Below are 14,766 nucleotides of genomic sequence, written 5' to 3'. Positions count from 1 at the left end.
TTTCTCTTGCCCGACTCTTCGTAACTTTCGGTTTCTCTTCCTTTCACTTGCTACTTCTGTTCTCTTGCTTCCTCTCTTCCAGGAAATGTAATAAACTTTCTCTTCACGTAGTCAATAGTATTTAATTATTGTACCTTTTTTATGTAACTGTTTAAGTAAAGTAATAACACTATGGCATGTATGTATAAATTAATTTATTTGTCACCTTAAACTTATCGCCTTTATTTATTGAATCGATCTAGCCTTTTTTAACAATAAATGTCCCGACAGACTATTTTGCATTTAATAATTTAATTTGATATAATGACAGTGCAGTCTCATTGTTGGTGGAATCTAATCACCAGCGTGTTAAAGAATTTACGTAAATTATTGTGTAAAAAACAAGCTCCATTATTTTCCAAATGCTACGCAATATCTATCAAATCAAGATTGATTGACTGATATTCATTATGATACACATGATAACATTAGTATATCAGTATAAAATTACAAAAACGCAAATCATTAACATAAACTGGTGTAAAAGATAAGCAGGAACGAATAATGTGCATATTTAATGTCACTAAAACATTTCCTATAAAGATAGAATTTAAATGGCTCTGCTCCGGTTTAAATGCCAAGTAATTTCCGGAACAACATTTTCCTACCATATTTTCTTGACGAATGTTTCTTCTTTCTCCTCTCGTGAAACGTAATCTGACCGGTCCATCACAAGTCGAGATGAATAAAGAAGACATTTGGGCGTAATTGAATTGTAATTGACCCAGAAAATTGTTCACATTACACCGTAGTTTTATTCTTTCGCAGGGCTACAAAATAAACAAGAAAACTCGTAACGAGTCTGATTTAAACAAAAGCCATTCCTTGCCGGAGATGAACAATTTTAACAAATCTAAAGAGGAAGGGAATATAACTTTTGCGTTACTATCTGCTATAACGTTACTTCCACTGTTTTCCTATCGTTAAAAACACTTTTTAATTTGAGATAAATGCGAAAAAACGGTTATTCCACGACAAGATGGTGGACGATAGATAAGATTATGCGATACAATTATAATCTCCAGAATAGATATATAATTTTTGTGAAAATTAAAAAACATAATTTCTACATATGAGAAAATTTGTATAAGTCACACGTTTGAAGTGAAGTATATGTACATTATATATGCAGTTCCCATGTTGTGATTCTTCAAACGTGTAATTTATACAAATTTTCTCATACGTAGAAATTATTTTTCTAAAATTTTCACAAAAATTACATATCTACGCACAATCTTATCTATCGTTCACCATTTTATCATGGAATAAGCGTCCCTTCGCATTTATCTCAAATTAAAAAGTGCTTTTAACGATAGGAAAACAATGGAAGTAACGTTATAGCAGATAGTATCGCAAAAGTTATATTCCCTTTTTCTTTAGATTTGTTAAAACTGTTCATCTTCAGTAAGGAACGGGTTTTGTTTAACTCAAACGCGTTACGAATTTTTTTTTTTTTATTTTGCAGTCTACGAAGGAATAATTAAGTCAGTAAATAATTAGGATCTTTCTATGGACATTCAAATTGCCTCCATAAAAACACAAAAGAATATCAGTCTCTTTGCATTTCAAATAACAGTTTCAAAAAATAACATATTGCAATTCTAATTGCAACTCGTTCGAAGCTGTACAACGTGCAATATACTGAAAAATAATCTCCTCATAGTGTTTCAAACTGTCTCGGTAGAAAAACAAAAAGAAATATTATTTTTTGCCGTATTTCTATTTTAAACCATCGGGCAATGTATATTGAGTAACGGCAGAGAGTCAGCGTACTGTAACCTTGGACAAGGTTTAAACAGATCGTCAGATTCCGTCCCCACCAATAGCACCGTGGTTAACCAACTGAGAAGACAGGTCCCTTATTTAATACAATGCTTCCAGCGTGCTACCAGCTTATTCGTTTCGCGGTATGGCGCACGACAACACCGTGGTACGCGTGAAGCAAGGCCAGTTACGTGGCGTTATCGAGGAAAGCCATTATGGTGACCGGTATCTCTCGTTTCGTGGTATCCCATACGCGAAGCCGCCGGTCGGGCCGCTTCGATTTAAGGTGAATTTCCAGTGAAACGATCGTTCCACACGACGGAACTCCGTTGCGTGTTTAAACTAGATATGATAGTGGAAAAATGATTCCTCGTTTTCTCTTATCTTTCCTCCGCTTGATCATGGGAAAAGGCAATAACAGGAAAAATCGTGTCGTTATTTGATCTAAAAATCTAGAGAACCGTGATATGCTGGAATAAAAAGTAATATTAAAAAACGAGTGGTACTTGGATGATGTGTCTTAATGCATGTAAATAATTCAAAGTTCATATAATAAGCACATAACGCGATATGCAGTGGGGAATTGTTTGATTTAGATCCAATTATCTATGTTTCGAAACGTTTTGTTTCTATCATTTTTGGATTAATGCGAGAATCAGCAGCAGATATAACAGGGATATAAGTATTAGTAATAGACAGGATTAATAAATTTCTTATACTTGGGAGCATTATAAATATAGAAAAGCTTTCAAATTTGTACATTTTATATTTCATTTTATCACTCGCGAAACAATTGCAAATTAAATTAAACTGATTTTCCTATAAGAGTTTCCTCGGTTTATACACGCGTATGTTTATCTTCTCGTTACTGTACTTATCGATTTTTAAACAAATTGCAAAAAATATTGATAAACTGCAATAACACCGTATCATCGTGTTTATGCCAATTTGCTATAACGAGATCCTATCTTTCTTCAATAATAATTGGACAGTGTCATACGTAAAATAAAATAGACTTTGATTAGAGACTACAACAACGAAGTTACATATGTATAGTTAAAGATATTATTGGAAATTTGATAGCGAGGGAATATTCAGAAGGAATTGTTAAGGTAAAAGGTAATTATGTAAATAATTAGGAGATATGTTAGCACATTGGTAGAGTGACAAAAGTTAAAGCTTTGTTTCCCGATCGCAATGACACTGTCATTTAAAGTTATCAAATATGATTACCGTATTGTGCAAGTAGATATAAATATAAGTTTCATATTAAAATGTTTTGTGCTTAATATCTGAAAATACGCTTTCGACTTTCCATTTGTGGATTCATAATTGTGGGATGAACAGAGGGATGGAGAAGAGAAACCATTTATTTATAATTTTTCGGACGGAGTGATAGATTGCAATATTTGCGCACGAACTATGCACATACTTTGAAACGTTCAATTTTATTCAAAAATTATTCATACATATGATTTTTAATATCTGAATAAAATACAACCGCTTCAAAGTATCATTTAAATATTCGTAGTGTGTAACTGGATGAATTTCAAATTATTATATAATAATACTTTGTTATTGCATATAAATGCTTATTTATGGCCTTATTAATAATGGAATATTTTTACTTGCCATTAAAACATTTGCAGCAACCTTGATACATCGTGTTAATATAATTTCCAATTTATATAATTTCCAGGGTAGAAAATTTACTTCGTTCGTCGTATGCGATCTTTAAGTCAATACATTCGCGGTTTCATTTATTATGCGGCATATATTCGCTATAATAGTGACACAACTGGAAAAGAGGTTTTTTAGGATTCTGTAGCTTTATAAATTGAAAATGGTCGTTATTAAAAATTATAAACACTATCCTCTTTTGCCGATGAATCTGATTAATAAAATAGTCTTCGACGACAGTTCTTTGTCTATGACAATATATCAGAAAATTGATGTTTCCAGATTGTGTGATATTGCAGATAAAAGTGCGATATTTCGTAACTATATTAAGTATAATAATTTCACTCCATTTGTTACTACCTGTACAATTTTAACATTAGTCTAACTTATGATAATTATCTCGTGTAAAGTACTTTCGATAATTACTGTATTATTATACTTCAGTTAATTTATTTTAACTTCTGATAATAATCTTTATATGTACTAATTTGTAATGTTTAACGATACAGAAACCAATCTCTTAAGAACGTGAAGTTAAACGTGAAATTAAACGTCGAATTAAAAACCGCGGAAACGAAAATTGTTTCCTCTACTCTACTCGCAATGCAGCGGTTACATCAGACAGATTAGTCTACCATTATCGGTAATTTTCACGACAATAAAACGTGCTCACGCAACTCGTCGAATAGACCGCTTCGAAGTGAAAAGCAAGATGAAGAATAAGGAGAAAAGTTCAAAAGTTTCGTGATATATACCTACTTACGCACGCGCACGCATACAGATACGTAATACCAAATGCAAGAGTTCTATATTCCAAGAGCCTTCGCAAAACTGTCACGTTTGTCGTTACAGGAAGGAATACCTAAGATTGAGATCGATGCAGGTTTTCTAGGCTAGCGTAGTTGTTTCAGTGAAGAGCCAATATCGAAGAATATTTTCTCAAGAGATTCCACATACTTTCAATAAAATATATAAAAATGTTCTCTGTCACTTGGGTACTTGCCTGCAAACGTTCCTCTTACGTTTAAATATACTACGCAAAAGAAAAAATTTCTACCGATATTCATCAAAGTATGTGATAATCCTTCTTAACGAGCGTGTTCTTCGTCTCTGTGGACGTTACGTTTAAAATATACTTTTCTTCTTCGCAAAGGAATAGCACGAATTTTATTTAGAAATATCCACAAATTTGGATATTCTACGAAATACGTAATAATTTATCCTAGCGCTTCGTTTCCCCGAATATTACGCTTAAAATGCATCTTCTTGGTAAAAAAATACTTGGTGAAAAAAGGGAAATTTATTTCCCCATAAATGTTTGTCGATATTCAGCAAAATAAATTCGTCTTTGGTTTGAATAAACGTGGCTGTCAACATTCATTTTATCGTTGTGTTACGATTAAAGGAACTTCCTCGTATCACTACGGGATCTTTCTTTCTGTCTTTGCTCAGGATCCAGAACCCATAGAGCCATGGACAGGTGTAAGGGACGCTTTAGAGTTCGGCAACTGTTGCAGTCAGAAGGACATGTTGTCGCACGATTTCGTGGGAGACGACGATTGCCTCTACTTGAACGTGTACAGACCGATGAAACCGACATCGACGAAAATGTCGGTGATGGTATGGATCCACGGTGGTGCGTTCATGATGGGGTCAGGCAACGACGAGTATTATGGGCCTGTGTACTTCATGCGGAAGGATGTTATTCTGGTCACGATTAATTACAGACTCGGTGTTTTGGGTGAGTACGCCTGTCATTGACGTGACCTGTGCTATAGTTGATTGTTATTAATATTTATATAATTATTAATAATATATATTGGTTTGATATATTGTATTGTAATATATATTATATATCTATTATTATTATTCTTTATTATTATGTATATAAAATTATTGATAATATAACTAGTAAAATAATATATAATATATTTACATTAATGTATATTAACGTAGCTTATAAATCATTTTATCTCGAAATGCGCTAAACGTTTTCTTAGAATAGTTTATCAGACTTCCTGTTTTTATTCAATTATCTTAGTTCTTATATAATGTTAATTGTCTCATATTGCTTTCTATCGATGTTTTTCACGCGATGTATCGTTGTTTTTCACGTAGAGATAGAAGAGTGGTGGATAAAATAATAGTGGAGCGAATGCAGCTGATATTATCTCGTTCATGGCAATGATTCAGGACATTTTTTTTTCACCAAGATATCGAATTAGTTTACATATAATAAATATAACAAATTAAGCGAACAGGAGAACCTTATTTCCTTTCAGAGAAGGAGGGCTAATCCTATTTTTGTGACAATTGATCTTTATAATCGTTTCAAAATGGAATTGGTAATAATTGACTTAAGAAATTGACTAATATTTATTGATAAAATATTGATACTTTCTCTACTGTTTTCCTCTCTTATTTGGATTAACATTTCTATTCTTTGAATCACCATGTATCTCGGTACATGAAAATGCAAAACGCAAGAAACACATTGACCAGAACAAGAGAGAATTTCTACTTTCAACGAAATGCAACGCCGTTCCCAATACAGCAAAGTGCCTTTATCGTTCGAGCAAATGACAAAAGCAATTCTCAAGAAAAATTCGATGCCCCTGCTGCACTCGGTTTTATCAGAAAGTCATTTGTCATTCGTATTTTCCACACTGGTATCCCACATGAAACGAAATCGTTGAAAAATGTAGGACGTTCAGAGCCAAAAACTTATCAGCCCGTAAAATGAATCCTCTTGGAGGATCATATAAATCATATTTCTCTACCTGACATTTTCACGACGTTGCATACAACCTAACTATACAAGACAGCTCAGACGATAAATCAATCAAATTTATTTCTACACTTTTAAATTAATCCGGTCTATATTTACATTTTAATAATATATAGTCTAATTGAAAGAATAATTTTAAAATCCATTACGCAATATGAACATTCTTCAACCAGATAACTTACAATTAAACTCGTAGAATTTCACACGAAACTTATTCGAACTTTTGATACCAGCGATTGAAACAAATATTTCTCGAAGCTTAAAAAAGATTCAAATCTAGAAGGATTAAGAATTTTAGCGAGAAAGCTGAGAGTATCATCGATCTTTCAAGAGCGATAATATCTAACAAAATGTTTACGATATTAAAAATAAATATCGCGGAAGCATGTACAGATTACAGAAATTTGATTTGCAATCCTCGTCTTCCTCTTGTTGCAGGTTTTCTGAATTTGGAACACGAAGTCGCGCCGGGTAATCAAGGTTTAAAGGACCAAGTGATGGCCCTGAAATGGGTACAGGAAAATATCTGCAACTTTGGTGGAGATCCCAACAACGTCACTATATTCGGAGAAAGCGCTGGTGCCTCGTCGGTCCATTACCTAACTTTATCTCCATTGGCTCACGGTAGCATTTCAAATATTTATTTTGACGCAGCTAAAAGGACGATTCAACGTTTCTATCTAGGCATTATTTACAGGCTTAAATACACGTTTACAGAGAGTAGCTCGAAAGCACATACTTACTATCAAATAAATTGAGAATTTCAAAGACAGACAGGAACGTGGTAATCCGATGTGCGTAGGTTACAAGTTTTGAAAAACGAAATTATATCCGATTTCCATGTTCTTGTTTCTCTCGTTAATAACGGCACTTAGAAGGGCAAAGTTTAAAGCGAATTTCTGGCTGCGAAAGTGACACGTCGAGAAAGAAATATTTTCAGTTTTTGTTTAACACTGTCCTTTTTTTAAATACTACTGTATACGAATGCGATTGGGAAATGATGAAACGAGCGGAGGAGACGACATTCAGAATTATATTCTAATTTTAAATCATAGAGATGTCATATAATCTATCATTTTCAAAATTATCATAATCAGAAGAATTCCAGCGAATAACATTTTTATTCCATCGAAATGAAAGTAACATGCAAGTAAATTCCTTTTTCTCTTCGTATATAATTCTTTTTTTTTTTTTTTAAGGGAACACCCACTATATATGAAACATTTTCGCTTCTGCACTTCCGCTCGTTTTTCCAGAGAACGTATCATCACACGTTACTTCTATCCCATTACCCTAAAATCGAAATAGAAAACTATGTTCTGCGCACAAATGAAGATAAGTAAAAAGAAAAAGATAGGAAAGAGTATAATCTTTGAAGAAAATCGAATATGAAAGTGTATCGAGCATAAAAGATCTATATTCCATCTTCTTGGATATATTTTTGTAACAACAAACTGCTGTACAAATATTCTGTATATCGTATTGTATCTTCGCTCACCAGAAAATTCATTGATTCGCTGAAAATCGAAAACATTGGAAAGATTGAGAGTTTTAATTTGGTTTGCACAGGATTGTTCCACAAAGCGATTATACAGAGCGGAGCGGCGCTTAATCCCTGGGCCATTATAAGCGAGAAACCGAGCAAGTACGGATTCGATTTGGCCGCAAAACTTGGCGAAACCTCGAAGGATCCTGAGACTGTGGTCGAGTTCCTGAGGACGATAGACGCAAAAAAGCTCGTGGATATCGAAACTAAGCTTCTCACGCCAAAGGTAAGTCTCGCAAAAGGCAGTCATCAAATACAAAATTCTCTGGCTTTATGAAATGAAACAACAATTATTTACATGTTTCGAGATGTAAAATCTCAATGAAAGATTAATAACAATTGTGAAAACAATGTACTAGAAATTTCCTTGCTGGTTATATTACGTTCGCAGAACGAAATTCACGGAATTCACGGGAAACATTTAAACGATAGATTGAGTAAATTCCAGAACTCGGAAAACACGAAACGAACATTATTTTAGTAAAGAAACAACGTTATAGAAGCGGTTGAGAGATACATGAAACAACCGCAGAAAGTTCCGACCGGTCCAGCGATACGCTTCCAATTCCTCCGGTGTTTCTAATTTCACAAACAAATTCACATGATTCCGTTTCCCAGTTGCGAGAAGTTTGATTAAAAAGTATCAATTGTAACAAAGATACAACTTTGAACAAGTATTGTGAAATCGGTTTTCCCACTGAAAACAAGCGATGTTACGAAGCCAATTCGTTCCACCACCTTGTCTGCACTAAACGACTTTCGTCTTTGTTCAAAATCGTTTCAGTTTCAGTCGTGTGACTTTTATCCTCTTAATTTTAAATATATTTCACTCAAATATATATACAATTACGACTTCTATATATTTCCCCTTGTCATATTCTAAACCAACCAACAAATATCGTTTTAAATTGTCTCGTTCTTTAAGATTATTTCTTTAGTATATTAACCGTGATGGTTTTTCGTAAAAATGCTTTAGTTAGAGTTCAATTGATTCTTCTTGCGATAATCATAATAAAATTATTTCATCGTTATTCGATATCGTCAGGTACCTTTTATTGCGCTACTAAAATATTCAATTAATTCTACAATTAATATAACGCCCTCCGATGGAAATAATTGATGATCGTCGACATTACATACGAGAGAAAAATGTATTTCACTGTAAATTTCATCGATGTTCGATTGATATTTTAATCGACGCGTTGTTTTACCTTCGGTAGAATGCTTCCATCAGAGAACTCATTTAAATTCGTCAGCTTCCGTTTCTTTTGTTACATCCGTTCCTCTACATTTTCCTTTCAGAAATTGAAATGCTACGCTTCTTTAGTTTCTCGCGATGAATTTTTACAGAAACGTTACACTACATTCGGAATGTTTGTACCAGGCGTCGATGACAAATCTGCAAATCCATTTATGCCTCAACATCCGGCGGTAAGGGCTAAAGCGGGTATTCAAGTACCTCTTCTTATAGGTTTCAATTCAAACGAGGGAAGCATGCTCTTGAATAGTAAGTTCATTTTCTTTCTCGCACAATTTTTTACATTCTTAATGTAACTTCTCGTTGTAATAATCCCTGTTATTCAAAGATTTCATTGGAAGATTGCAATTTAGATTGACGCCGAATGCGATTTTTTATTCATTTAATTCTTTTGTCATTCAAACGATGTTGTCCGGTATAATCTTTTCCCTCAAAAGAATTTACATTAGAATTTATATAAGGAATTATAGTAACTGTATCTTCGTTATTTATATATATTATTGTTTACTTTTTATATTTATCAGTATTATCCTTGTGTTAGGCTTTCGTCCATTGCAAGCTTAGGTAATATGCGGCTAATAATATTATAAAAATGTATGATATTAATCTGAGACGAGTGAGAAGTCGCTTTTTGTTCGAACTATTTGAAAATTAATTTTATTTCCGTAACAAATGGCGCTATTTTTAAGCCTGTTTCTTATTTTCGCGTTTTTTTACTGCTGTAAACGAAACGTATACAAAATATTCCAAAGTTAAATGGCCAGACTGCGAGGGCTTACTGTACAGGGGGAAAAAGCCGAAAAAATGTTACATAAAGTTAATCAATAAACGCTTTGTTGCAAAATTGTATAGAAATATCGTACGCGTGAAACAGATAACAACGCGGCTATTGAAACTCAAGAAAATTCTCTTTATAGAACTAACGTAACGTAAATAATTGCATTGTTCATTGATGCAAAACTTGTATCGCGGGGGAAACATTTTGCAACGAGGAATTAAAAGAATTATTTTTACTATATTATTATATTTTACAACAACTAACGACAGGGGATTGTTACCAGATGATAAAAGAAACACGTAACTACGCTGACACGATAATCCAGTCAATTACCGTGTGTTGTGATGGAAAATGCGTCGTTATCTACTTCACGCATAGAACATTTGTTTATAACTCTGTAACAAAGCGTTTATTAACCTTTTGCACCCCTATGTCGAATGTGTCTCGACATCAGTTTTTATCTCAGGAGCTCCTTTGGCGAGTCCCACTCGACATTCTTTCAGTTTCCGCCTTTGTTTGTGAAACTTGCGAAAGAAAAGCAGCATTTCATCCTGGAAATTGCTTCAAGATATATCATACACTTAAAAATTACAAAATACAACAATAGTGTGAATAAAACTGGTATTTAAGTAAATTTCTTTCTTCCTTTATTTATTTAAATTGCCTTGTTTTTTAGTTAAAGTAAGTTTCAAGCAAAACACTTAAAAGCGTTGGCAGCTACTGGCAACGAAATTGAAATAAAATTCGGAGTGCAAAGTGTTAACAAACTTTACGTAACATTCCTTTCTTCTGTTTCCCTGTAGAATCAGGTTCCCTCACAGTTTGACCGTTCAACTCTGGGACAACCTGTATTTCTCTAAGTCCAAAAATCCACAGAGAAGTTTCTTCAGGGATTAATTCGATCTAAAAGAAGCGATAGTCACAGTACAAATCGAAAGAGAATTCCCACACAAACGTTTCTATAAATCCGTAAACCTCGAAGAAGTAAGTTTTACTTCCACAAAACTTCCACAAATCTTCAGAAATTAAAGGGAAACGATAACAGCCGCTATCTTAACGGTTATTAACTTTCAGTAGAAATTTTCACAAAATTACCGTAATATTCGTCGGTTTAATATTCTCGAAATCTACTAAAACCGAGAGAAGATGGAAGATCTTTGGTTGAAAGTAAATTTATTGTTAAAGCTCGGTGTAAAAATATTTTCAGTATTTCGGGGAACTGATTCCGCGGAATCTATCCGAGAGGTGAACGAGAACTTTGAGCTGGTAATCCCCGAGGAGACGAAGATTTACTTAAGCAAGGAAGGAATCAGTTCGAACGAAGTGAAACACTTGTATCTGGGCGATGATGTACTTAGCGAGAAAACGGCGCATAAATATGCAAATTATTTGAGCGACGTGATGTTCCTTCAGGGTATTCACGAGGTCGTCAATGTCCAGATGGAAACGAACAACCACTCTACGTATTTTTACAAATTCACTTACGATCCAGAACAGTCGATAATGAAAGCGACCTTTAATATTACTCTGCCAGGTATTTCATATTTTAATTACGATTTCTAATGTGCTTTTAAATCCTCGAACTATTATCGATCGTGTAACCAAGAAGGTTGTGTCGTGTATTTTATAAGGAAGAAGAAAAGAAGAGTGAAGAAATGGGAGAAAGAAACATAATTTTCTTTACCCAAATAGCTTACTCTTATTTTGATGAATGATCGTTCTATGTTTTTTAAATGTTTCCTTCTGTTATAAAAATACGATGGAGCTTTGGTTTTTTTCTTCCAAAATCTCTTCTATTTAATGGAAAAAATTTGTATTTGTAACGAGTATCGAGTAATTTTACATTTTTCATGACGATATTATAGCGATGTTATAGATTGTGATAATGTGTGACGTATCACTGTAAGAAGCATAGATAAAGTGTTTCGATTCTGGTTGTTTATGATTTCTTACAGTGTCAAATATCTTGGTCGACATAAGGAGTAACGTTTCCTCAACGCGTTACTAACAAAGATTTTAGATAAAATATAAAAATAACACATATTTACCAACTTTCGAAATACACTTCGCTGTATTTCTCTACGTATTCACGAGCAAGAGATAACTCTAATACGAATATAAGATGAAAATAAGGTATTCCAAAGTTAAAGAATACAAGAAATGCAATCACACAAAATTTACGTAAAAATTTTCATAATCTACGCTTTCTTATCAAAAATTAGGCAATCCATTCCATAAGAATTTGAACAAATGGCAACTTAGAATTCTGTTACGTCGAAAAAGTCTCGAATCAAAAATTTACCAAAGTGACGAAAATTACTAATGAAATATTAATATTTAAGTTAACTAATAGTATTTGATAATTACTAAAAAATGAATAAAAAAATAGATTAAGATAAATAGAAATTTAATAATTTAATAGTTAATTAATAGTATAGTTAAATTACTATTAATATTTCATTAGTAATTTTCGTGTACTAATGAAATGTTAACAGTATCAATTTCGAACAGATAACGGAATTAGCAAGAGATTCGGTAAATGTAATTAGATACAACTGGGAAAGTCATTCGAAACTTTCGACCATTAACATACCCAAGTTCCTATGGTTGAGGTCGAGGTCTTCCAAGTGTAAGCTTGGAATCTTTGATCAAAGATTCGAGTATCCACCAAAGCTGAAGCGAATGAACGTCTGTTTACGTTGTTACACGCTTAACCGTGCGCTTCAGTCTTTAACGATGTTCAGCAGTTCAGACTAACAACGTTAACCGTAAAGAGTCGTCGAAATCAGACTTGGCCGTACCGACCAAGAGATCAATTTGAACTTTTTGCTTGTAGAAGTTTCAGAACATGATTCTGACTGTCGCTCAGAGCAATTGGAGAAATGTAACTTTCTTTTTGGTCATTTATAGGAGCGACACACGCGGAAGAGTTGCAGTACTTGTTCTATGCGAATTTAGGGAAAAAGATGGGCATAGAACCATTCAAAGTTGGAAGCGAGATGTACCGAATGATGGAGTGCTTCACTCAGATGTGGACAGACTTCGCAAAAACTGGGTACGTGTTTTCCTATCTTGCAAATTTATTGTCCAATATTTCTTTCGCATGGAGAAGCATATAGATGCCGAATACTCATGTATACTACAACGATAGGAGCATTGGCGATTCTTCCGAAATGTACAATTACCGCGATGACAATTTTGCGAACGAATAATTCGCGCGGAAACTACATGATGATAATAAACGTATAACATACTGTAATTTAAATTTTTCCATTGTCATACGGTAGGTAGAGATATAAAAGTACGAAATAAAAAAATTGAAAAATATAAATAAGAATATCGGAATTTTCTTCTTCCCTCTTGGGTTATTAATGAGACGAAGCCAATGTTTCCTTTTCGTTTTTTAGTAATACGTGAATGTAAAAATAAAAAAAGAAACGTCGAACTTGAATATCGTTGAGAAACGTGTGTTTCAAACAAAAGGATATCTTAATTAAAAAGGGAAATAATAGATGCACGGCTACGCAATTGAATGAATATTTCTCGCATGGATATGTTTCTACGTTTTAGTTCCGGACGGTTATCTCGTACTTGTATCGTGCTACACATATCGTCATTTTAGTGCAACTTAACTGCAAAGAAGTGATTTGTCAGGGGAAAAATAAAACCTAAAATTCATTAAAATTTATAATTAAATAATGAAGGAAACGTTTCGTAATGTCGCGATAAGCAACATTGTTTGCGTCTTTTAGTTACTTTTAAGGGTGTCTGCGACGCAACTAACGTTTACGTCGTTATTGCTGTGAGATACCTTAGCGAACACAAATATTTCAATAACGAGGTTACTGCCATCTAGTGGACAGAAATGTTCGGAAGATTATGAAACTTTTAACTGCTTTTACAGTGAGAAGATTTTAGATATATCTAGTAACGAATTTATTTCAAAATTTGCAAACTTGCGGTTACGTTGTCATTGCACTGGAACGGCGATATGTATGTCCGTGTATGTGAAATAGCTCTAAAGTTTGTTAAAAATGTGCTACATCGTGGAAGTAACGTTACCTCACGTACTTGTTACGACATTATCGAAAATCGATACAGAAGAGTAGAGAAAGGAAATTTTTGTTTTCATTGAAGGAATCCAACACCAAAGACCACAGAGTTGATTCCAACGACTTGGCAGCCAGTCATTCAAGGGGATAAGTATATTTATATGAATATTAACAAGACGCTCAAAATGGAAAGCTGCAGTAAAGAGGGACAGAGATTCGATTGGAAGAAAATAAAAAACAAATTGTAATATTCGATCGCATGATTTAACATTTATGATCAAACTAAGATAGCAGGCCTATCTCGTCGATAAACCAACATTTGAGATATTTTATATTCATTATTGTATTCATAAATATTCGCACGTGTATTATTTTTGAAGCAAAAATAAAATACTTTTTTTACGAACTATGCTAATACTTTCTTCCTTACTATCCGAATTATTATTCCTCAAATAACTTTAATTACTTAACGAAACGAAAATGCTTTAATCAATAAATAGTACTAACTACTGTATGAATTACTATATCTACTATCCTTTATTAGAACAATATTCGAATACTTTAAACCACGAAGAGAATTAGAATAGTTATACAGAGTGTCGCAAAATATATGGGGCATATTTACGGGATTGAAAACGGAATATCATTTTTGTAGTCCAACTTCTTTCATCGCTTTTTTAATGTCTAGAATTCATCCTACGAATATCCGCCACATATTATGTGATAACCTGTACAAAACTTATCTACTTTCCAAAATACTAATTCTATTCAACATCTATTTAATAATAAATCGTAATGTTTTCTCGTCGACAGCACAAAGTCGACTGTTGCTTCAACGCTCATCGCCGGCTTGCTGCCAAA

At 33.5% G+C, this 14,766-nt stretch overlaps 2 protein-coding genes across 23 annotated transcripts in view; one reads left to right on the top strand and one right to left on the bottom strand.

The window, feature by feature from the left end:
• Window positions 1-14,766, bottom strand: part of LOC122572382 (calcitonin gene-related peptide type 1 receptor-like) — a 160,713-nt gene that overhangs the window by 27,684 nt on the left and 118,263 nt on the right. The gene's annotated exons all lie outside the window — the stretch shown is intronic.
• Window positions 1,933-14,311, top strand: LOC122572379 (juvenile hormone esterase-like). The gene is made up of 8 exons (XM_043737276.1): window positions 1,933-2,089; window positions 4,936-5,224; window positions 6,710-6,895; window positions 7,841-8,043; window positions 9,168-9,324; window positions 11,061-11,387; window positions 12,764-12,908; window positions 13,991-14,311. The coding sequence occupies exons 1-8, from the start codon at window positions 1,949-1,951 to the stop codon at window positions 14,151-14,153; spliced, it is 1,611 nt and encodes a 536-aa protein (XP_043593211.1). The 5' UTR covers window positions 1,933-1,948; the 3' UTR covers window positions 14,154-14,311.

Source organism: Bombus pyrosoma, linkage group LG11 (genome assembly GCF_014825855.1).
Source record: "Bombus pyrosoma isolate SC7728 linkage group LG11, ASM1482585v1, whole genome shotgun sequence".
In the NCBI taxonomy this organism is placed as follows: Eukaryota; Metazoa; Arthropoda; class Insecta; order Hymenoptera; family Apidae; genus Bombus; species Bombus pyrosoma.
Note: the sequence above shows the minus strand (reverse complement) of the source record. Positions and strands in the feature narration are given on the sequence as shown.

Bases quoted from the DNA above. Each gene is read 5' to 3' on its own strand.
- LOC122572379 (XM_043737276.1), top strand. From the start codon at position 1,949: ATGGCGCACGACAACACCGTGGTACGCGTGAAGCAAGGCCAGTTACGT. The intron at 2,090-4,935 runs GTGAATTTCCAG...GTCTTTGCTCAG, and splicing joins TCGGGCCGCTTCGATTTAAG to GATCCAGAACCCATAGAGCC. The intron at 8,044-9,167 runs GTAAGTCTCGCA...GAATTTTTACAG, and splicing joins CTAAGCTTCTCACGCCAAAG to AAACGTTACACTACATTCGG.